The following is a 23,004-nucleotide window of genomic DNA, read 5'->3' as shown; positions in this document are numbered from 1 at the left end:
TGAAATTTCAGTTTTAAAATAATTAATCCTGTTCTAGATTTGTCCTGATTTTATAGATATACATAAAATATCTAAAGATCTAAAGAGCCTAATATGTAATAGTGTTCCCATGCATTTAAGGGTTAAGCTGCAATTACATACAAATGCTTGAAACCTTAATCATTTTTAATTGAGTAACAAATTTAGGTAGGACATCAATGTAAAATAACTGACCTGTGGGTCCAGAGGGAAAGTTTCTAATTGAGGGCCTCTGCACCACACTGTAGGCCTCTCCCACTACAAAGACCTTGTACAGAACTGCATTATGGTTGATGAAGCTCTGGATTACACAAGGAGGCTTAATGTCTTTCAGATCTTCTTCACTGAAGATGATGGCCATCTATTGAACAGATACCAAATCAATATAAATTAACGACACATTCCAAAGCAGGTGGGATGTAGGCTAATCAGGCAAAAAATTACAATAAACTATATTAATTTTTTAAGATCTTGAATGTATAGGAGCAAACATCTCTTTCCCCCCAGACTAATAAAAGAGTGACCCTTGTCTTGTAAGGTGTGTCTATATGTACTTTTAAAGCACAAAAACTGCCACACCGGAATTCTCCAGAGATATGAGTTTCTTGCCTTTCCTTATAGCGCAGTAAACCTCTGTGCTCACAGACAGAGAAAACACCTGACAATCAATCTGTTTGCACACACACGCACACACAGATTCGAGCAGTTGGTGGTGACACATTAATGTTGTACGCCCCTCACGGTCAACACAGTGAAACAAATTCACTAGTGTCTTTAAACGTATTCTGAAGGAATGTGAGTGATCTCAGACTTTGCCTGTACATTAGTCACTAAAAGGCAAAGATATGGTCACCATAGCAACGGAGGTTGCACCCCAGTTAATTATCCACAAGGACAGGAGGGTTGCTTGTGAGTCAATGCCATGAGAGCTCGGAGTTAATGTTCTCTTTATGATGAGATACATGACAAAATAAAACTTAGGTAATTAAGCTCTTTTTAGTACCACACTTCTGAAGTGCTCTTTTTAAAAGCAAAGTGAACATAATGCCATTGAGATATTAAATATACAGTGCAATTCAAAATTATTTAGACTTAAAATAACTGGTAACACTTTACAATAAGGTTCCATTTGTTAACATTATTTAATGCATTGGGTATCACGAACAACCACTTAACAATATATTTTTTACATCAGTTATTAATCTTTGTTAATGTTAGTTAATAAAATACAATTGTTCATTGCTAGTTCATGTTAGTTCATAGTTGTTAACAAATGCAACTTATAATAACATTAACAAAAATGTATAAATGCTTAATAAGTATTGCTCATCCTTATTTCATGTTAACTATTTTGAAATTAACATTAAGATTAATAATTGCTTAATAAGTATTGTCCATTGTTAGTTAATATTAACTAATGTTGTTAACTAATGTTAACAAATGCAACTTTTGATTTTAAAAATATATTACTATATGTTGAAATTAACATTATCTAAAATTAATAAATGCTTAATAAGTATTGCTCATTTCAAGGGAAATTAACATTAAGATGAATAAATGCTTAATTATTATTGCTCATTGTTAGTTCATGTTAACTATGTTGAAATTAAGATTAATAAATGCTTAATAAGTATGGCTCATTGTTAGTTCATGTTAACTAATGTTAACAAATGGAACCTCATTGTAAAGTGTTACCAATTTTTTTTTAAACTTTTAAATATTTATCCTACTTTACTAAATTACAAAATATGTTTTTTTTTTTAAATTATAAAAATAATTGATATTTGTGATACCTTCTGAACATGCCCTAAATATCCTCTTACCTCGTGGGAGTTGGTGCCATGAGCTACCTGGGTTTTACAAACTGAAATGAAACAAAAATAAAGTGAGATGGTACATAAATGCATGAGGAAATATACAGCATAGGAAATAGAAGTTTGAGAAGCTCCTTTGTGGATAAAAGTTTTTGTTGACAATTAGTTCTTGTAAACAACCATTTAAATAATGCATGCTATTGCATAAACTGACAGTAAAAAGCCAGCAGCACTTTTCTTTAACCACAATGTATCTGTAAATGAATCGATTTACAGAATACAATTAACAACGCATGAGTACTACTGTGGATGAAAGGAACTTACTGAAAGGGAATGTGATTCCATTTTTGCGGAGTAGCTTCAGAGTCTCTGCACCACATTCGCTCTTGAGGACTATGAATGGAGGTGAGTGGATCCTCTCATCTACAGATTGAACACAGAAAAGGATGAAGAGGAAAAGATGAGCACATGCTTGTCTGAATTTCTGTTCAATCACTCATGAAAATGTTACACATTTGAGCTGTATGCCAATTATATTTAACAACTCTTTAAGATCTACATAAAACCATATTCCTGAAAAACCATTTTTAATATAAATTCTCCTTCCTACCCAGTAGGTGCTGATATGCACAAAGAATGCAAATGGCAAAAAACAAACAAAGAAGAATGTGAAAGTTGAGATTTATGGTAAAAAAAAGGACTTAAATATTGAGCCCACACCCACACTTATCATATTGCTTCTGTATATATGGATTAAAACACTTGAGTCTTATGGATTAATTCTATACATTATGTGCTTTTTGGACCTTCAAAGTTCTGGCCACCATTCACTTGCATTGTATGGACCTACAGAGCCAAGATATTCTTCTAAAAATCTTTGTTTGTGTTCTGCTGAAGAAAGAAAATCAGACACATCTGGGATGGCATGAGGGTGAGAAAATGATGAGAGCATTTTCATTTTTGGGTGAACTATCCTTTTAATGTGATTTGTTTTGATTCCACCTCACTCTCACTCTCTCGTTTTTCTTTCTCTCCATCTGCCTCTAATACAGTCTCTTTCTTTTTTCAACTTTCTTTTCTCAAATATACACAGACCATCAGATGACTGAAAACATAACAGGCATGATGACAGCAACTTGACAAGATTAACCAGCACACACTCAGCATAATTCCTTGTAGACAGAGTTTGGATGGGCCTTAATGATGTGTAGCCTGCACACATTTTTAATGATGACTATACTTTGAACAGGATAACATTACTACTGGATCCATGGAAACATTCAAAACTGAACTGCTGAGGTATCTGTGAATTTTCAATGTGCTTAAATCTTGTAAACAGCTTCTTTCCCTGGCAAAACTATTCTATTTATAAACCCTCAATAACAATATTTGTCTGTGTTCAGTGGCTCAACGTAGCTTAGCGTATTAAACCATTACATCTGAACATTAATCCATTTGAGTTCAACAACCGGTAGCCTGTAGACACAAACATTGAATAAAAGAATATGATGTTTGACAATGACTAGTGTGCATACATTGTAGGGTGTAATGCGATTACAAAGAAATTGACTTTTGACTTTTTTAATCAAAATAGTAGTGAAAAAGATTCAATTTTATATTATTGTAATCAGATAACAGTACGACTTTCAATTAATTTACAATTACATTACTTGGGTAACACATATAACAAAAGTCATATTATTGAATACGTTTAAAACTAGAATTACACTCTTACGAAAAATAAACATTATTTTGAATTCGTAGAGAGGAAAACAAAACTTTACTGTGAAAACTGTTGGAAGGGGTTTCAGAAAGTAACTCAAAAGTAAAGTAATTAGTGAGGCAATTAATCGTAATTAAAGAAACGATTTTTAATTGAATTAATAAGTAGTGTAATCCAGGGCTGGACTGGGAAGAGAAATCGGCCTGGGATTTTGCATAGCAACTGGCTCAAAAGTGTGTTCGCTGTCCTTTTCTGCATACGCGGTGCCCTTTTGTGGTCCGTTCTGCATAACGCGTTGGCGTTTTCCGATGGCCAGTCCTCCCCTGATCGGCCCCAAAGTGCGTCGGCCCACCAGGAAAATGCCCGGTATGCCAGATTACAAGTCCAGCCATGATGTAATCTGATTAAAGTTTTGGAGAAGTAATAAGTAATCTGCAATAGATCATTTTTTGGAGCAACTCTGTGTATATTTGAGGATATGGGTTGATTATGATTCATTGGCACACAAAATGAAATCACAAAACATACGCAACCAAGTAAATTGACCTAATCTTAACTCATCCACAACAATAGTGAGCTTTTCTGCAAGTCACTTGTGCAAGATCATAAACATAATATCATGCAATGCAGTGCTTGTTTTCCACCCAAACATTTCGACTACAAAATCTTGTTGTCATCTTCTCACATGGTAAAGACATGGAGGGGGGGAAATTAGCTCATGGAAAAATGCCCCTGCTCATTTAACTAAATCAGTCATTGATTGCACTTGTTGATAATCCCAGACATGCAGATGTATTGGGCAAGTGAGTTATTTCAAAACTGGATCTTGTGTAATACAGAGGGTATATGAGCTGTGTTATCTTTCTTCTCCCAGAATCCCTCACAGTGTTGTTTCATAAGCTAATAGCCATGTAGGTGGTTGCCTGGTGAGCAGGACCAATAGTCACTCCCTTTGTATCCTAAACAGAATTCTCTCTTTCTTAGAGACAGAGAAACAACAAGGCGGATGGTAAACTGCACACTAAACCTCAGCTGACACTCCTGTACTCACAGATCCCTCTAGCATAACATTGAAGCTTTTATATAGTTATGACTGGACAACATCAGCATTTCTGATCTTAATACATACATTTTCCATGTAAATAATTTGGAAAATTATGCTATTTTTGCATTTACAGTGATCCTTTAAGACATTATATACACTGAAAATGTGCTTTAACATATATGAAATGGCTTGTCTTGATTTAATGTGTCGGAATCAGCCTGAACACATTTGACCAACATCAACAAACCCAATTTTAATGGTCAGGCCAAGAAGAAATAGCTTCTTAAAGGTATAGTTCACCCAAAAATTAATCACACCTCTGTACTAGTCATGTGAATTTTATATTCATATTCATGCCATTCTAGATGTGCATGACTTTCTTCTGCTGATCACAAACAAAGATATTTAGAAGAATATTTCAACTCTTTAGGTCCTCACAATGCAAGTGAATGGGTACCAAAATGTTAAGCTCCAAAAGCACAAAGGAAGCATGAAAGTAATCCATATGACTCCAGTAGTTAAATCCACATAATTTAAAATATGATTGGTGTGGATGAGAAACAGATCAATATTTAAATACTTTTTTATTATCAATATCCACTTTCACTTTCATATTCTTCTTTTGTTTTTGGCAATTTGCATTCTTCGTGCATATCGCCACCTAATGGGCATGGAGGAGAATTTATAGAAAAAAGGACTAAAATATTTATCTGTGTCTTAGCCACATTTATCATATAGCTTCTGAAGATATTGATTTAAACGCTGGAGTCTTATGAGTTACGTTTATGCTATGTTTATGTGCATTTTGGAGCTTAAAATTTTTGGTCACCATTCACTTGCATTGTTTGGACCTAAAGAGCTGAGATTTTCTTCTAAATACCTTTGTTTGTGTTCTGCAGAAGGAAGAAAGTCATCCACATCTGGGATGAGTAAATGATGAGAGCATTTTCAATTTTGGGTGAACTATCCCTTTAAGGCAACAACAGCAGGTTACAATTTTTTACAGTGTACACTGAAAAAAGTTAACCTAAAAAATTTTTTATGGGGTAACATGAAATATTGCAGGTTTACACTTTTTACAGTGCATGTGTGGACCACTGTCAGAAAGAGCTACTGCACATTTACTGCATAATCAAAATCTAAGTAAAAGTGTCATACTTTCAGTCATGAAAGTGTCATACTAAGTAAAAGTGTCATACTTTCAGTCATGAAAGTGTCATACTAAGTAAAAGTGTCATACTTTCAGTCATGAAAGTGTCATACTAAGTAAAAGTGTCATACTTTCAGTCATGAAAGTGTCATACTAAGTAAAAGTGTCATACTTTCAGTCATGAAAGTGTCATACAAGTAAAAGTGTCATACTTTCAGTGCATGTAAAGTACTTCAATGTAATAAATTCATGAACATACATGATCAGTCTGAAAAATCAGATTTAAAATGTATTACCTAAAATTATATTAACATCAACTCACATTTTATACATTTAAAAGCTGACCTAAAAATGCACGTCATATGGTAACATCTAAAATTAATTGGTTTTATTCAAATATATTATATAACGTGTCCGAATAAATGTGAATACATTAGGTTACAACAACAAAATGTGTTTTTAAGGGTAAGATTAGGTAGAAAAAGCTCCACAAGGTGACAATTGCAGGTTATCAATTTGTACAGTATATATAATTAAATAATTGACAATTAAATAATATATCATACCACCAGCAATTTTGCCCCCCTGATTTTGAATACTGGGGGCATTTTTGTAAATTTCTGTGATATTGTTACCCCAAGCCTGGTTAATTTCTGACCCTGATCTGGATACATTTATATCTTCTATAATTCTACCTAATATTTAGGTGTAATATTGCTAATAAGATTGCAAGTGGAAATGGAATTACTTAGGCACTATGCCATTCTCACAGATGGTTATTCTGTTGGCTGTAGCTAGTGAGAGGGCCTCCTATTCTTTCTGTAGCCAGTGAATGCAGCATGCAAGCAGCACAAAGAATGAATGACTCAGCAGCTTTAGGACATAAGCCCTCCATAAGCCTCTCACTTCAACTGTAGAATGGCCAAAACCTGTTCTCCTCGTATTGTACTAACCCTGAAGAACAAAGGGGGACCCAAAGGCCTTTTTTAAAGAACACTTTTGTATATACAGAATATTTACAAGCTGTAAGAGGACTAATGACTGATAACAGGTTATATAAAGGCAAACAATGCTACTGGTTTCAGATGCATCAATCAGTATTTTACATGCATTTTAAAAGTTAGGTTTAAAGCAAGAATTCTTGTTTTTAAAATGTAAGCACTTTTGTCTGAATGAAACCGTACCAGTTATTTTTTTGCAAAGTCAGACTATCAGACTTAGATAATGACTTAGAGGTGATCCTTAGATAAATTACTTCGTCCAGCATGCACCTGACCACAGATGGCCGCTGCATTTTGTGCATGCCATCGTATGTGTTGCCGTACAACCTGATGAATTTGTCTTCCTCCTTTAAATATTTAATTACGCATCGTGTCATGGATACTTGTGTACTTGGTTTACATTTATACATGTAAACCAGCACACCAGCATCCCATGGTGGGCACCAGATACCAAAACATATGTTGGTGACTAGCCATGGGAAGAGATGTATATAGGATATAGTTAGGACACTGTTGTATTCTGTGTGGTCAAACTGAAATAAATATGTGATGTAGACAACCTTTCATGCAGTCTTCAATTTTATGGATTAGTTTGTATGACTTGCAGCGGTCCAGCAGGGTACGAATGGCTGGAAGAGGGTCCAGAATCACTGTTTCAGGGTGAGCATCTATGTAGTCCTGGAAAGAGGTCAAAATAAGGTCAAGACAATTTATAAAGACTTCCTGCATAAGACTTACTTGGTATTAAAAGATTTGATTTCTAAATTATTACTGTGTCCTTGAATTAGTCATTGTGCAACATTTTTCTTTGTATTAGTCAGCCCTCTGAAGATTTAACCTTGTAAGGAGATGTTCACTTTTTATGGGTTCTTTTTCATTAAAATTCAAGGATTGAGGAGCAGAGATTTGGGCACTTGAGTTTATGGGCTTTGTTACCTGAACTCCCTTTACAAGGAGTAGAGACTCCGCAACATTCTGGTAAGCCTCAACGATGTGGTCGGTTAGCTTGTGGATGATGACATCAAAAGGACCCTGCTTCTCTATTGGGCGGCTTAGATCCAGCTAGAAAGGGAGAACAAAGTCAAGAGCTCAGTAAACATCCACAAGACATTTTAACCCTATGGGAGAACTCTAATGTCAATATATGAATAGGTATAGGATCTATTTGTCTGTAAAAGCACATCCCATATTTGATGCAAATGTGTTACTGTTACGGAAATAAGTACACTGAAAATGTTTTAACCTAAAATGTGCTTCATTCAGTTTTGATACAATTCAAATATGTTAACATCACTGAATCAACCTGAACACATTAGGTTACACCAATTAAACGATTTTACAAGTATTTTAGCAAATAAATTGGAATTGGTTGACTAAATAAACTGCATGCCAAGTTGTAAATTCCAGTTAACCCAGTTTCCTTGAAGTTCTACTTGCTCAAGGGCATACTTGTAGGACAGTTGTTTATATGGATGCTAACTGTCACGTGTGAAAAGAAACTGAACTATAGAGTTTCAGTCCAGAGCACAAAGGCGCTGTTTATTAGTTTTGCCTGAAACTAATCTAAATACATAACAGGTGTAAATGGCCCCAAAGATGCAGGATCACATCCTGATCTCCTTGCAAGCATAAGTAGAATTCAGACCCTGAATGACAGATATTGTTCAGTCTATTCTTTTGCTTAAACCAATAGTGCACCCAAAAATTTATATTAATTTTATTCACCCTCATGTAATCCCAGATGTGTATGTCTTTCTTGTGTCCTGATGAACACAGACCAATTTTTTTTTTAGAAGAATATCTCAGCTTAGACCTTTGAAGTAAAAAAAAAACAAAAAAACAAAAACAAAAACACAAAGCACAAAAGTTATCCATGTGACTCCAGTGGTTAAATCCATATCTTCAGAAGTGATATGATAGGTGTAGGTGAGAAACTGATCAATATTTAAAAACTATAATTAAGTATATTATATTTAAATAAAAAAGGACAAAAATGTAATACCACGTTTGAAGACAGATTTAACTGCTGGAGTAATATGGATAACTTTTATGCTGCCTTTATGTGCTTTTTGGAGATTCTATGGCCTATCACTATTCAATTGTATTGTGCAGACCTACAGAGCTGAGATATTCTTCTAAAAAACTTCTTTAGTGTTCAGCAGAAGACAGAAAGTCATACAAATCTGGGATGGAATGAGGGTGAGTAAAGTATGACAGAATTTTCATTTTGGGGTGAACTATCCTTTTAAACCTACTTAAGCACTTATTTGTGACTCATATATAAACACAATGACAGGTAAAGAGACTGATAACTCTGAATTCAGTAACAGGAGGTCGAAAGTTCTGCTGCTGAAATCGGTCTGTGCTTACTGAATTTCAAACCACTGCCCCCAGTGGTCGAAACTGGAAGTGTTGTTGAGGTAAAATGTCCACAGGGTGATGCCAAAAGCCATTTGTATTTTTTGTTGTTTAAATTATGTAATATAGTCAACAGCAATGCATATTTTATTAATCTTACACCCTAACCCAAACTCCAACTTTAAACCTAACAGTCGGTGGACTAAAAATAACATTTTGGAGCAAAAATCCAACTTCGGAATGAATCTGTGTCTTGTAGACTGCATGAGCGACACGCTATTAGTAGTTCAACAAATAAAGGCAAACACACATGAATTGACGTAAAAATGTCTGATGGGGTATGCCGCTTGTCAGTAATTCGGCTGAATGGGGTTGATTTCAGGGTACATGAACATTTGGAAGCAGACTGTCAATTTCCTGTGTGACCATGTTGACAAATCTGCCATCTTGTGTATGCCAGACAGACAGTACAATGTGTTCTGAAGACTTTACACGTCACCAACAGAGAATGGCTGCTTGGGTTAAACAGAGGACATGATCCCTTTGGGTTTAACATTTAGGGACGAGAGAATATTTTTGCTTGGATCAGATCACAAAGGTTCTTGGCAAAAGTCAGCAACACATGGAAATGGCCTCAGCGGTTAATAGGGAAGGGGGGGCATCCCTAAGAGCATTTTTATTTAAGATGTTCAGACCTAATCCAGAGTGACTCTTTTAAAGGCAGTACCAAATATAGGAGCACAATATGGGGCTGAGGGGCCCACCAGGGACAGAGATCAAGACAGAGGTGATCCTGAGAGGCTTATTGGCTTGTTCCCTAAATGGCTATGCTTTCAGATGACCATGACTGTAAAATTCTCATGACTAGTACAGAGGTGTGACAAACAATTTAGGAAAAGAGACCTTAAGAAGATGACACACAGAAAGTGACACTGATTCCATTAATATGCAGCATGCATCAGGAGACATCATGACACTTTAATAAGAAGACATTCTCTGTTGTAGAAATTCAGCTGATACTCACATCATCTGATATTAAGCATGCTACAGCATTGTGAGCTATGCTTTCCATCACAGTTAATGTCGTCTTGCTGTTCTAGTAATTTGAAACAGCTGTAACTTTTTAAAGAACCATTAGTTGAAGAGATTCACAGCTTCCTGCACATTATGAAGCCTTATTTGCTTTGCGAGATTATCGTTTCCCTATTTCCTCACCCTTTCTTACCAACTTCTTTTTGTTGAAAAGTAAGGAACATTATTATCATTATTACTCCATTATTACACAGAGATCATTAAACCAATTGTAAAGTGTAAACCACAATGGCAAACAAAGTCCCTGTACAAACAAAAAGTTCCTCTATGTAGAGTTATATCACTTAGCAAATTCAGTGTTCAAAATTGATGGAAGCTGGTTTTATCAATCATACAAATGGAAAATAATTTATCTCTATATTCACCCTCATGTGTATCAAATGTGCATGACTTTGTATTCAGTGTAACATCAAAGGTTTTAGGCAGAATTTTACAGACCGATAGCCTCAGACTCCATTCCTTTTCATCACATCTTTTTTCCATACAGTGAAAGTGACATTTTTCCTAATATTTTATTTTGTGTTCAATGGAAGAAAGAAAGTCATACAAGCTTAGGGCAACAAAGGAGAATAAAAAATAGCTATTTGGTTGATCTTTATTTCATTGTGGACTTGTTTAAAATTAGTTATCTTAACTTAAAATTACTCTGTAATCTCAACACAAACACTTTGTGTAGAAAGGACTTAGCTGAATTGGGTAACCCCAACAAAACAAGATCTCTCGGTGTAACTCAAATAAATCACTTATATTTCTTCATGTACTAACTATTGAAAGTGAATATTAGCATGCTAAATACAGGCCGGTTGGAAGTACTAAAGAGTGTAGTTCGGTAACTATGCTATAGTTAGTACAGCATTTGCTCAACAAAGTGAATAATCAATGTGCGACATCTTCTTCACCATAATGGCAACCCGCAAAACTACATCAAAAGAAACGCTTCTAAACTTCAACATAAAAACAAATGAAACACTAACAAGTATCTGCTTTAATTTAATTTATCTTGCACAAAACACATAAAATAACATTTAATTTTAACAATTACTCTCCCTGTTGAATCCCATGCAAAGCATGCTGGGAAATGGCCATCCCCTGCCTAGTTTCATCAATGTTACAATAACAGCACAAAAAGTGTTACTCATGTGGTCCCAACTCAAATGAATTAAGTAAACTTGCATTTAACAAATATAAATAGAGAACACAATTAAATCAAGTTGTGACAAAATGTTCCAATATTGTGCTGCTTTAGTTCATTTTAATTAAGTGAATTGAACAAGCAGCAAAAATCATTTTTATGAGTGCATAATGTTTTTTGTGTAACCTAATTTGTTATGTTTAGTCAGATTAAATACACTTTGTTTTACTTGAATAAAACAGGTTGATTTAGTTTTTACCACATGGAGCACATTGTTTTCAGTGTATGATGAACATACACATATGATTTAAAGTATTTATAAACAAAATTTGCCCTTAGAAAACACTCTACAAATCCATAAATCTATGCTTCAGTGATAAAATGAAATTGAGATTACAACATGGTTAACATTCTGTTAAGATGTCTGCTTGTGAAAGATTTGAATGCCTTGATGCTTAATGATCACATTTCTTAATGATATTAATGACACTCACCGTGCCTAAAGTGATCAGCCCACAGACTGTTTACTAGAGAGTTAAGAAGTTTAGTGACCGTATAAAATCTATGACTGTGTGTAGCAGGGCTGCCAATTGTATGATGCGAAAAGGTCAAAGTCCATCCTTTAGTCTCTTTCCTGTCCACACCCTTCATGGCATGGATAGCAATGAGACATTTATTATGCATCTGTCAATTGAGTTTGGGAGTGGAGAAAAGCCCTCAGTTTCAGAGTCAGATCCTTATCAGTGGAACTGTCTGGCCGATACCGGACTAAAGGAACCAATACTTTGGTTTAGTCTCCATTCCTCCCTCCTTCTTCCATTCTAAATGGCTACAAAGAACACACAGCTACCAGCCTTTACATACAAGTCCCAAAACAAAAGAAAATTGACTTTGAGTCTGTTCTTAGAACTCTCTTACACTTTCCAAAACAGTAAAGAATGTTTTTCCATTAACATACTTGTTTTAAGCAAAAGCCAATCTCATGATATCCTTCGAGTACTATACTTGTATGCAAATCTACACCTTATTTCCACTGTACCCTGCTCAGTTTGTTATAAGAGTTCTTGAAGTACTTATATCAGGGCCTCTCTAACTTAACAAAATATAAACATGGTTGACAAGGGCATGTCCTGTTGGAATGTGCAAATACTCGCTCCATATGTCCACGGAAAACATTAGGAAAGGGCTAGCCAATTAATCCAAAAAAAGCTCTTTCCCATGTCCTGAGCTATGTACACAAGAAGACACGCAAAAATCAAGAGGACAACACAATAGTCTCTAACCTGTTACACTGTACGCTAAGGGCTGTCATATCTCTCATGTCTAATGATTTATCAATGTCAAGGTGAAGCAAGGGGAAGTCAGCACAAACATAACAGAACACTCTTTAAATCCCCATAATACTGTTAACTCTCCATCCTTAAGCAAACATTGCATGATGATGATGTCCTAGCTCGAAGTAAGTCATGCAAGCAGTTCATATTCTGTATATTGGCAATGAAAAATGGGGCAACAATTGGTGCGAGAAACTGTGTTGAATTGTGTCTGGACCCTGACAAAGCCAGGTGTTCTTTAGTAGGGCAAACTTCTGTGTACATTTATGCATTTGGCAGATGCTTTATTCAGTGACTTTTTTTTTATCAGCATATGCGTTTCCATGGAATTAAAACCTGTGACCTTGCCATTGTTAGCACTCTACCATTTGAGTTGCAAGGACGATCAAACTGAAAATCGTTTTAATAGGTTATATTTTATTGGAACCTGTTCATTTCCTTATGTTACACCCTTTTCATTATTTTCTACTTAAAGGAATACTTCATATAAATATGTTGTCATCATTCACTCACATCATTCACTTTCATTGAAAAAAAGATGCAATGAAAGTGAATGGTGATTGAAGCTAACATTTTGGCTAACAACTCATTTTGTGTTCCATGGAAGAAAGAAAGTCATGCAGGTTTGGAAAAACTTGAGGGTGACTATTAGGTAAATGATGACAGAATTTTCATTTTTGGGTGACCTGGCCCATTAAACATTGTGTTGACTTCATTTGTGCTATCACCTTTTGTGTTCCCGGTCAAAAATGACTGGCCCACTAAGATTGTTGATACATCTCTCATATAGCATATTTTATCCCAAGATATTGCATTAGATCTTTTTGTCAACTTCTTTTTTAGTAATTATGACAGACTTTTTACTTTATTGTACTATATTTTAAACAAATGTTTTATTGATAGAAGGTTAAATGAACTGAGCTGAAACTAGAGGGGGGCATATTATATATAATAATTGAATAACCACTTGATTGATCTAAATAAAATTGTTGTTATTTTAAAGTTTAGAATCTGGACTTTACAATGCATGTAGCTGATCCTGCCAATTATTAAATAATTATTTTTGATTGGCTGACAAATTTAAATTGTTTTGTTCTCAAAATGAGCAAATGTATTATATCAATAATTATATTCAGAGTTGAATAAGATGACATAGCCCTGAGTTATATATCATTGGTAAGGTTTCAATTAGAAAAATGCAATGAGCAAATTTGTTTCACTTAGAGTACAAACTGCAGTGAGTTTTAGTGTGTGAAATTCCCACAGACACAGTTAAATACAATAAACAGTTGTGTTATGTTTTGAAAAACATGAAAATGTCTTCCTGAAACATACATTTAACATAGACAATGACATGTCGTAACTTACAGTTGATTATCTTGATTCAAACGAGCCCAAACACAACTTATTATGATAAGGAAATCTTGAGATTTTCCTCAAAGAGTGTACACGGAAAGAAGATGCAAAAAAGGGCACTCAACACAAGTTGTGTGTGTTTGTGTGTATTTGCGCATGAGCGTGTGTATGTGCACATGTCCGAACTTTGCATGTGCAAACACACATCCACATATGTGCTCATCTAAAGGATGCTCCTGAACACTTAATATTTCTGTATTTTGTAGTATAATCTATTAATTTTCCAATGACCGTTCATTTTTGACCAGGAGCACAACAGGTGAAACAAAGTTAAATAAAACCAATCAAATGTTAAGAAAATGGTCCAAATTTTGTTTGTGTTGTCAAGTAACGTATGCGAACAACGTTTTATTCCAGTTGGATAATGTAAAAAAAAAAGAACAAAATTTGTCCAGGTCAAAATGTCCTGAACACAGGAGTTTGAAGAAAAATACATTATCAACAAGTTCTGCGGTTTGCAATAATGTTGCACATTTAAAATTTTGCAGTGCCATTGCAATGGACAGATCTGGACAGATCTGGTTTAACCTACCCTCCAAATATCATTCTCTTGACTTAAGCCATTTACTAATGTCCTACACTTCAATACAGAATTGATAAGCTTAATAAGCAGATAATCCATCAGGGCAATGGCTCAACTCTAAAACTGGCCAACCTGATATGATCTGTAATGGCCAAGAAAAGGCTAATCAGTGCTCTCATGCCTTCTTTCATGCAATTTTGTAAAAGCAAAATTACATTTATGTTATGTTAGACTATATAAGGAACTTTCTGTAAACTGTTTTGAAGCAAAAACACAGAGTTTTATATTTACTTTTTTGGAGTTTTTTAGAGTTGCTCTTTACTGGAGTTTACTCCATGGCAAGTTCATGAAAAAACAGCATGAGCATTACTAATATATGTATGAGCATTACTAATATATCATTACAGTAAGCTATGCTAGCGTTATTATGTAATAAATGCATTATTATGCAATGCAAACTCTAAAATGAAGCATTTAAAATTAAAAGTGATTCACATCATAAAATGACTGTGTCTCTAACTAAGACTCATTGCATGAAACATATAGATTGACTTTAAATAGAATGTATATTTTGAATTTAAGTGTTCCCAGACATATTAGGTTTTTATTCATTTAATAAAAAGGCTGACAAAGGTATTTTGATGATATTATGGCACTGGCATTATATTATTGGACAGCTGTTGTTTTTTTGCATCATGGAAAAGCCATATCAAAAAGAGAGAAAGGCTGAAAAGCTTGCTTACCTGGATCATCTCTATGCCTTGTTTTCTGAAAGGCAAAAGGAAAAACAACCTATGAATTTTTTATATTGATACATGTGGCATGCAAATATGATATTGTTGACATATTGTTCACATACTGAACAACATGGATTTTTTTTGGAATATGGAGGTATGACATATTTTCACTACAAGACATATTATTAAGAAGAACTTGCACATTTGAATGACACTCACTTCTGTTTCAAGCTGAAATGCAAAGAGAACTGGACAAAACTACTGTTACTTGGCAACATAAAGGGTGCTTTGTCACAAAGCAACCCCTAAGACTGTGGTCTCACACTCAAATAGGAGAGAATTCTCCAAATTCCCCCTTACAATCACAGAGACAAAAAACATGCACACAAACACATTGAAATTGTAACATGAAATTAGGTATCATTTTATGCTGCTGGATCAAAGTCTACAAAATCACAGTTCATTAAATGAAAAATGTGTCTGATTTGTTAATGTGCAGGAAGAATATCCTGAATAATACTGGCACAGTGAACAGGGGAGACATTTCTAAGTATGTTGAGTGACAGCCTGAAGTGGTTGTGTTTTGCTAAAACCTCATAAATAGGGGAAAATATCTTAGTCTTTTATCAAAAACCCCTAAACAAATATGCAAACAAGTAGAAAAATGATCACTAAACATGTTCATCAAGTTTAGGTAAAAACCTATTAAAAGTCAGTTCTCTGTATGCTGAAATATGCTCATGAAAGAAAGGAGATCATGTTACATTGACTCTGAAACGCATTGTTTCTCCCAGAAATGTCATGTAGTCCACACTTGCAACGTCATTCACCCAAAGAAAAAACTATGGCCAAGGCCTCCTTCCACAAACAGAACATTTACAGCCATTCTGATTGCAATAAAATTAGACTTGAATTTCCTGAGTGACAATTATTTAGCTCTGAATCAGTTATGTAACAAGCGTGGTGTTGCTGCAGACTCTTAGGAATGTATGGTATCTAAAGAGACATGCAAGCAATGTTACTCCAAAGTCTGTGGAATTGAGGACTCCCTGCATGGTGCTTATCCAGGTAACCAGTGAACTTTGTCCAGGCTCTGTCATTTTATGGCCAAAAAAATCCACAGATGGATTTATTATCATCTACTTATGAGAATCCCAGGACAGTAGAAGTCAAGTTGAAGTTTTTTGATACAATCTCTCACAGTTCAAAAGAAGGGACTCCCTCAAACAGTAAATGCTTAGATAAAAATACTGGGGAGAAAAAGGACAGTTTAAACCAGACTAAGGTACTGTAGTTTGCTGGTCTTAAACCCTTATGAAGCTAGCCTTCATCTGGTCTCTCAGCCTCACCAAGTGCACAAAAAAACACTAAAAACAACTAAATAAACCAGCCTAACCACCTCAGTATTTTAATGTTTAAGAATTGGCTTCATATACTTCCACTGTAAGTTCCTCACTGTAACCCAGATTGTGGCTTTTTTTTTTTTTTTTTAAGAAAAGAAGGGACAAGTCGAAATAAATGTTTGTGGTAGCACTTAAAATCTATATGTAGGGTACAACAGGGCTAAAGGCCTCCCTGTGTAAAAGGCACGTTACATTTTTTGTCTCTCCCAAAACACTAAACACCAACAAAATCCACTGCAACACTTTCCTGTTTGTCACTATAGACTGCAAAATATTCCTGATCCATGAGGTCACTGCTTGGAAAAAGTTGAATTTTGAGGTGATTTGATCTAATATTTAATGGTTTTTTTTTTATGTTACTGAAAATCCCTGAAATTATCACATAAAATACTTGTTTGCCATTTTTTATTTTGTTCAAGGTGATTGAATAAAAACTTTAAATAACTGTTCATAAGTTATAGGACAGTATTTGGGGTAAAAAAAAAAGTTTTTTTTTTTTTTAAGTGGGAGGAATAGATTTGTTATGAAACATCTTCAAAGTGGGGTCATATTGACTGATCCAATTACATCAAATAACAACTTACATTATTAATGGAGATTAATTTATTTATAGAATACTTGAGATGTTATGAAAAGCTAAATGTGACTGAAATTAACATGTAATGGTTAACCCTTTTCTGAAGTGGTTATTTTGAATAATCATTATCTTAATCTATTACTCAAAAAAGCATCTTGCTGTCTCAAAATATTTGCATAAGCTGACAAATTTTGCCCTATATATGGCATTATCTTTAAGAACCTTACTATGGTTCTTTAAAGCACTAGTAGTTTCCGTATTTTTTTTTTTCTTTTTAAAAGAACTTTGGGTAAAACGGTTCTTTGTTGAACCGAAAAGGGTTCTACTAATGGCATCAGGCTGAAGAACCCTTTTTTGGTTCTAAATGGAACCTTTATTTTTTAAGAGTGTATAACTATATATACTATATTTACATGATACCTCTTTAACACACCTGGGGGCCTTTTACCCCAATGTTTTTTATAAATTTATTTTTTTATGAATTTTAATCAAAACAACTTCCGTTATCATTTCTTTGTTGCTCCATCATTAATTAATAAAAATACATTTCTTTTTTTCAATCTTGATACACTTTGTGCCCAGAAAAAAAAGCAGATTTTCCTTAAGGTGTGCCTTTAGCCCCGTAGTCCCCTACACTTGTACAAATACATATGTACAAATGTACACTTCTGTATTCAAATCTATATTGACTTAGCAAAAGTAGTGTTTTGGTGTGTGTGTGTGTGGGGGACTGGATTGACGACTGTTGTACGAAAGATGAGGCAAAAGAACACGAGGAGGCGTGATGAATCATGTTTCCTAAACATTAACCCACTGGTAGACATTTTCAATTCTCTATATCTCAGTTTTGTATTACTCACTCGAATTCAACGTATATTCTCTGTTTACTACAGCTTTTTGCTCATATGCACTGACAACATTTCGACAGATATACAAAAATAATATTATTTTTGGATAAAATGATCATGACCAGCCGCACAGGATGCGCGCGAGAAACGTGCGCTTCACTTTTACGCACCTGCACATTTCCACGAAGTTCTGGAAATTAAGTTTTTTAATCTTCTTGTCACTGAGCCAGTATCCCACTCGCTTTCCTTTCACGAACGTCTGCATCTCTGGAGTGAGAAAAGTCAGTCTGAATAGTTTTATGTGTGCTAGTTTTATTCTGCCTTCAGAATTGGAAACTATGCTAAAATAGTCAGTTTGGTAGTTGTTAAAAATATAAACATAATATTAGAAATGTTTGAACCTACCTGACAGAATATGTGTTGAATCAACGCGACCTGAAAACAGAAGTTTACGATCAGTTACGAGTATCTCCCAGTTACAGGTTTAGTCTATCGTCACTAGTCCATCCACGGTTGCCAATGTCCTCCAGAATGCGTGTCCCTTTGCCTAAATAGTTTGTAATTTTTATGACAACTGTGTCACATTAAATATGACACCAGAACATATCCACATAAACAGAACACATCACAGCATCTCCTTTGACAAACCTCAGATATTAACCTTATATATCCAAACGGTCTGTCCATTACTTGGCAACGCTGTTAATCAGCGATGTAATGTTGATTGGTCATTTGGACAGGGACAAAACTTGTTTGCCCAGACACACCCTCCTCCAGAGGCGGGCTTATTATATATAGGCTATAGCCGCATGTACTGGTAAAGGTTAAATGGTCCTTGAGAGATCATTTATCCAGGATTTATTCGTTCATTTATTCATTGTAACAATCATTTACATTTCTTACAATGAACGCTATTCAGAGTAGCGCCATATTGAATGTTTGACGATACTGAAACGAGGCTGTGAGCAATAGACTTTGAGGGACGGGTTGTAGGCAATTGATGTTTAAAACTGCCGTTGATTGTTCAGCCGACGAAATTAAGTGTGGTTTATGAGCTTAAGGGTAGGCAGAGCCATCGACTGTAAGTCTATCTTTAACAGACTCGTTTTAATTATGGCGCTACGCTGAATAAAATATATTGTTAAACTGAATGCCATGAGAAAAATATTGAACCCCTTGTTCGAAAATGGCATTTGATTTTTAATAATCCCTATTTTAAAATGTCTAGGATTGACAAATCTCCAGGTATGTATCATAAAGATCCTCATGGGGGCGGTAGAGCCCGTTGAAGGTAGAGCCCGTTGAAATGTTAATAAAACCACAGAAACACTCAATCGTAACTTCCGTATATTGCTTTTCAGGAAATGAGTCTTATGACATCAATCCTGTGACACCGCTGTGTGTTTTTGGTTTGAGAAACGAATTGCACTGAAAACTCCACAAAATGAATTGATCGTATGATCATAGTAAGTAACACTCTTCAAAATCAAGGTCGTGTGTTTAGTTGTTATCATGAGAGATGTAGTAACTAGCAATAGTGCTAGTCAACAGATTTGATCAAACATCTTCGAATTTGCTTAAGAATCACTTCCTCTTTGTTTTAAATAATTATTGTTAGTTTGAGTTTCGTTTAGGAATGGTTAAAATGTTGCATACAACATTGATTAAGTTACCTATTTTGGAAAAAAGTTTGTAATAATTATTTATATATATATATATATATATATATATATATATATATATACGTACGTTATTGCAACGATTAATCATTAGCCTTCAGCCAATTATTCAGCTTGTGCACCATCTTAAAAGGTTGTATTAAACGTGCTTACTAACAATAAAGATTACAAAATCATCTTTTAAAAAATACCTCTAAATGACATTCACTGTATTAAAAGGGGGATGTACGTTTAATTCAGTAAACTATTCACAGAAAAACATCCTATTGTTATCAAGTGTTTTTATATTGTTTTCCATTTAAAATTATCTAAAAATCTAATATAATATATAGATATTTAGACTTGCTTTAAGAGAATGTCTCTTAAATATACAGTAAGTGTATTTTGTATTTAAGTGTATTTTTTCACATGGTTATAATTCTGTGAGTGCAGTAAAGACAAAATATTCTTATTTTCAAGATCTATTCTCTAAAAGAAAGTGTATATATATCTTATATATTCATGTGAATGCATTTTTTTAAAGGAGTTTTAGATATTTATATTGTAAAACAAGCTGAAATTAAAACATAACATTTTGTTCACTTCAATCCATCTTTAATTCACAAAAAACAAACTCACTCTTTTATTAATAAAGCTGCATATTGCCAATTTTCTTCACAATAAGAAATGCACAGTGACATATATATTATGATTTAATATGTTGTGAGCAATCATGTTATAATCTAGCTGCAGCAAACGCGCTCTAGGGACGAGCATCCCTGTGACAGAGTGTGCATCAGCCGGGTGCAGTTTCAATCTCTCCCCTTAGACATTTGCGCAACTCATAGAAGAGGCGCTGACCGCACAAAGAAATGGCAGTTTGAGAGTTTTTAGTTATTTACATGATCTGAAAGATTGTGGTAAAATGTTGGGATGTAAAATATTAAGCAGACTTTTGGCCATCTTTATAGATTAAGTTCGAATTGGGATACCACTGTGTACTCTTTTTAAAATAATCCTAAGAGTAGTATAGTAGTATGACATTCCGAACTCAGCCATAGTTTTGTGCGTTTTTCTTTCTTTTTTCGTGTGTGTGTGTGTGTGTAAAATTACTAAAAACGAAATAGTACCTTGGGTCACATGATTTTTCTACCATGCAAGTCGATGATTTCTTGTTTATCTTTGCATTGGGTGCATTCACTTTTTTTTTTCTTTTTTTTTTTATAACAGACAAGAGCATGGAGAATGATGAATTTCCGCCAGCGGATGGGATGGATAGGTGTTGGACTGTACTTAATGGCTAGTGTTGCTGGGGTTTATTATATATTTGAGATCAGCCAAACATACAACCGGCTTGCACTAGCACAGGTAGAGAAGGCACCTGGATCACAGACAAAATGGTCAGGAGATGCTTCATCCTCATCCCCTTCTTCAACCTCATGGACACTTACTCTGAAAACAAGACTTCTCCTCTTGCCCTTCTGGGTGTGGGCCACCATTTTCCTTGTACCTTACCTCCAGGTCTTTCTCTTTCTTTATTCCTGCACAAGGGTGGACCCAAAGACTGTTGGATACTGTATTCTGCCCATCTGCCTTGCTGTTCTCTGCAACCGTCACCAAACCTTTACCAAGGCCTCCAATCAGATCAGCAGGCTGCAGCTGATTGACACCTAAATTGTCCAAGATGTGGGATTGGATCTTGGTGCCATACACTTTGGTGTCTTAGGGGTTTGGGAAAACAAAAGTGCTTTTTTAAGCAAAATATTGCATTGTCTGTACACACTTGTTCATGACTTTAAGGATTTGGCTACAGGCATTACATGGAGGTTAAGGGTTTGCTGTCTTTGTTAAGGGGATTGTTTGTTTTTCCTTTTGGGGAAAAAAAGATTTTTCAAGCCATACGATGGTTCAACACCATTTTTTGTTTTTGTTTGAACTGCATCTTCAGTGCAAAATCAGTGTGACTTAAGTTAAAGTAGATTTATAACAGGATCCAGAAGTACTTTCCAAGTTTCCTATGTCTAATGGTACTTTTAAAAAAGGTTTTGCCTCAATTAAACTGAAATAATATTTTAATATTTTCTTTTCTCAATCAAGCCATGGTCCGAGATGTCACCTAGAATTTTTGCAGTTGATTTTACACTAAAGATGGAAGCTGAAATGTTTTTGTCTGACAGTGATGTGGGTGTAAAATGCTGACAGGAGTGCATGCTAAATATTTAGATAGGATATGGACAATGGATTAATTGTGTCACTATAGTTTCTTGCTGTTCTATTCAACTCCAGTGGTTATTATTTAGTGAACATTAATGTTGGAAAACTAGGACAACTAACAGAACAAACAGTAAAAATTGGTGCCACGTACAGGTGTTAAATTCGTTTTTTTTTTTCAAAGTTGTCCATGTTTTTATTGGTTGTGAATGTAGAAAACAGTACTCAAATAGGGAGCAACAAAAACAAGATGTTTCTTATCTGTGATGAATACAGATTAATAAATGTATTTTGCCTTCAATGATGACTTATGGGATGCTCCAGACATGGAAAGGGAGTATTTTTCTCCATCTCTTCAACTTGTGTTTGACATATTGTAACTATCATGGTTCAAACAATGGAAGGCAGTAAAGACGATTCTAAATATCCATGCTTGGGTTTTGGAAAACAAGTTATACATGTCTGTATGGAATATTTGTGCTCTGAACATCATGTCTAATTGTAGAGGGATATCTCAATCATTTTACAGTCTTGTCTTGCATAAGCAAGCAAAGCAAAGGTTATTTAGACGTGCAGGGTGTGGTAGGTTGTAATGAGTCAGTTGCAAACTTACCTAACCATGTGTCTCATGTCCTAAACCCTCTCTTCAAAAGCCATTTCAGTTTGGCCTGTGCCATAGACCCAGGTGTTTCAATTTTCAACATTACTGCTTGTTAGTATGGAGACAATGCTTTTGGCCATGTCTGGAGAGATTTCCATCTTTGTTAAAATGTTCAAAACAAGACACATTTTTTTGTCTAAAAGGGCTTGTCTGTGACTTTATAATGATAATGTTTAACCTGTATTGGTAATGAACTTTCCATTGCAATCCTTGTACACTGTGATTTCAAACAAGTCTGGATTCTGACTAAATGCAATGTGCAGTGCATATTCATTTGAAACCGTTACACTGACATAATATTTA

The 23,004-nt window shown here is 34.8% G+C and overlaps 2 protein-coding genes across 2 annotated transcripts; one reads left to right on the top strand and one right to left on the bottom strand.

Annotated features, from left to right (window-relative positions):
• Positions 1 to 213: 213 nt before the first annotated feature.
• Positions 214 to 18,874, bottom strand: LOC127642317 (inositol-tetrakisphosphate 1-kinase; the record flags this gene model as incomplete). The annotated part of the gene is made up of 8 exons (XM_052124922.1): positions 18,577 to 18,874; positions 18,342 to 18,438; positions 15,350 to 15,374; positions 7,688 to 7,813; positions 7,312 to 7,429; positions 2,157 to 2,255; positions 1,842 to 1,882; positions 214 to 379 (listed from the first exon to the last, which is right to left on the bottom strand). Coding segments are annotated over exons 2-8 (670 nt in total), but the record flags the coding sequence as incomplete, so codon positions are not given.
• A 626-nt stretch (positions 18,875 to 19,500) lies between these two features.
• On the top strand, positions 19,501 to 22,998 carry LOC127642318 (transmembrane protein 251). The gene is made up of 2 exons (XM_052124923.1): positions 19,501 to 19,637; positions 21,060 to 22,998. The coding sequence occupies exons 1-2, from the start codon at positions 19,629 to 19,631 to the stop codon at positions 21,501 to 21,503; spliced, it is 453 nt and encodes a 150-aa protein (XP_051980883.1). The 5' UTR covers positions 19,501 to 19,628; the 3' UTR covers positions 21,504 to 22,998.
• The last annotated feature ends 6 nt before the right edge of the window (positions 22,999 to 23,004 follow it).

This window comes from Xyrauchen texanus, unplaced genomic scaffold (assembly GCF_025860055.1).
Source record: "Xyrauchen texanus isolate HMW12.3.18 unplaced genomic scaffold, RBS_HiC_50CHRs HiC_scaffold_546, whole genome shotgun sequence".
In the NCBI taxonomy this organism is placed as follows: Eukaryota; Metazoa; Chordata; class Actinopteri; order Cypriniformes; family Catostomidae; genus Xyrauchen; species Xyrauchen texanus.
Note: the sequence above shows the minus strand (reverse complement) of the source record. Positions and strands in the feature narration are given on the sequence as shown.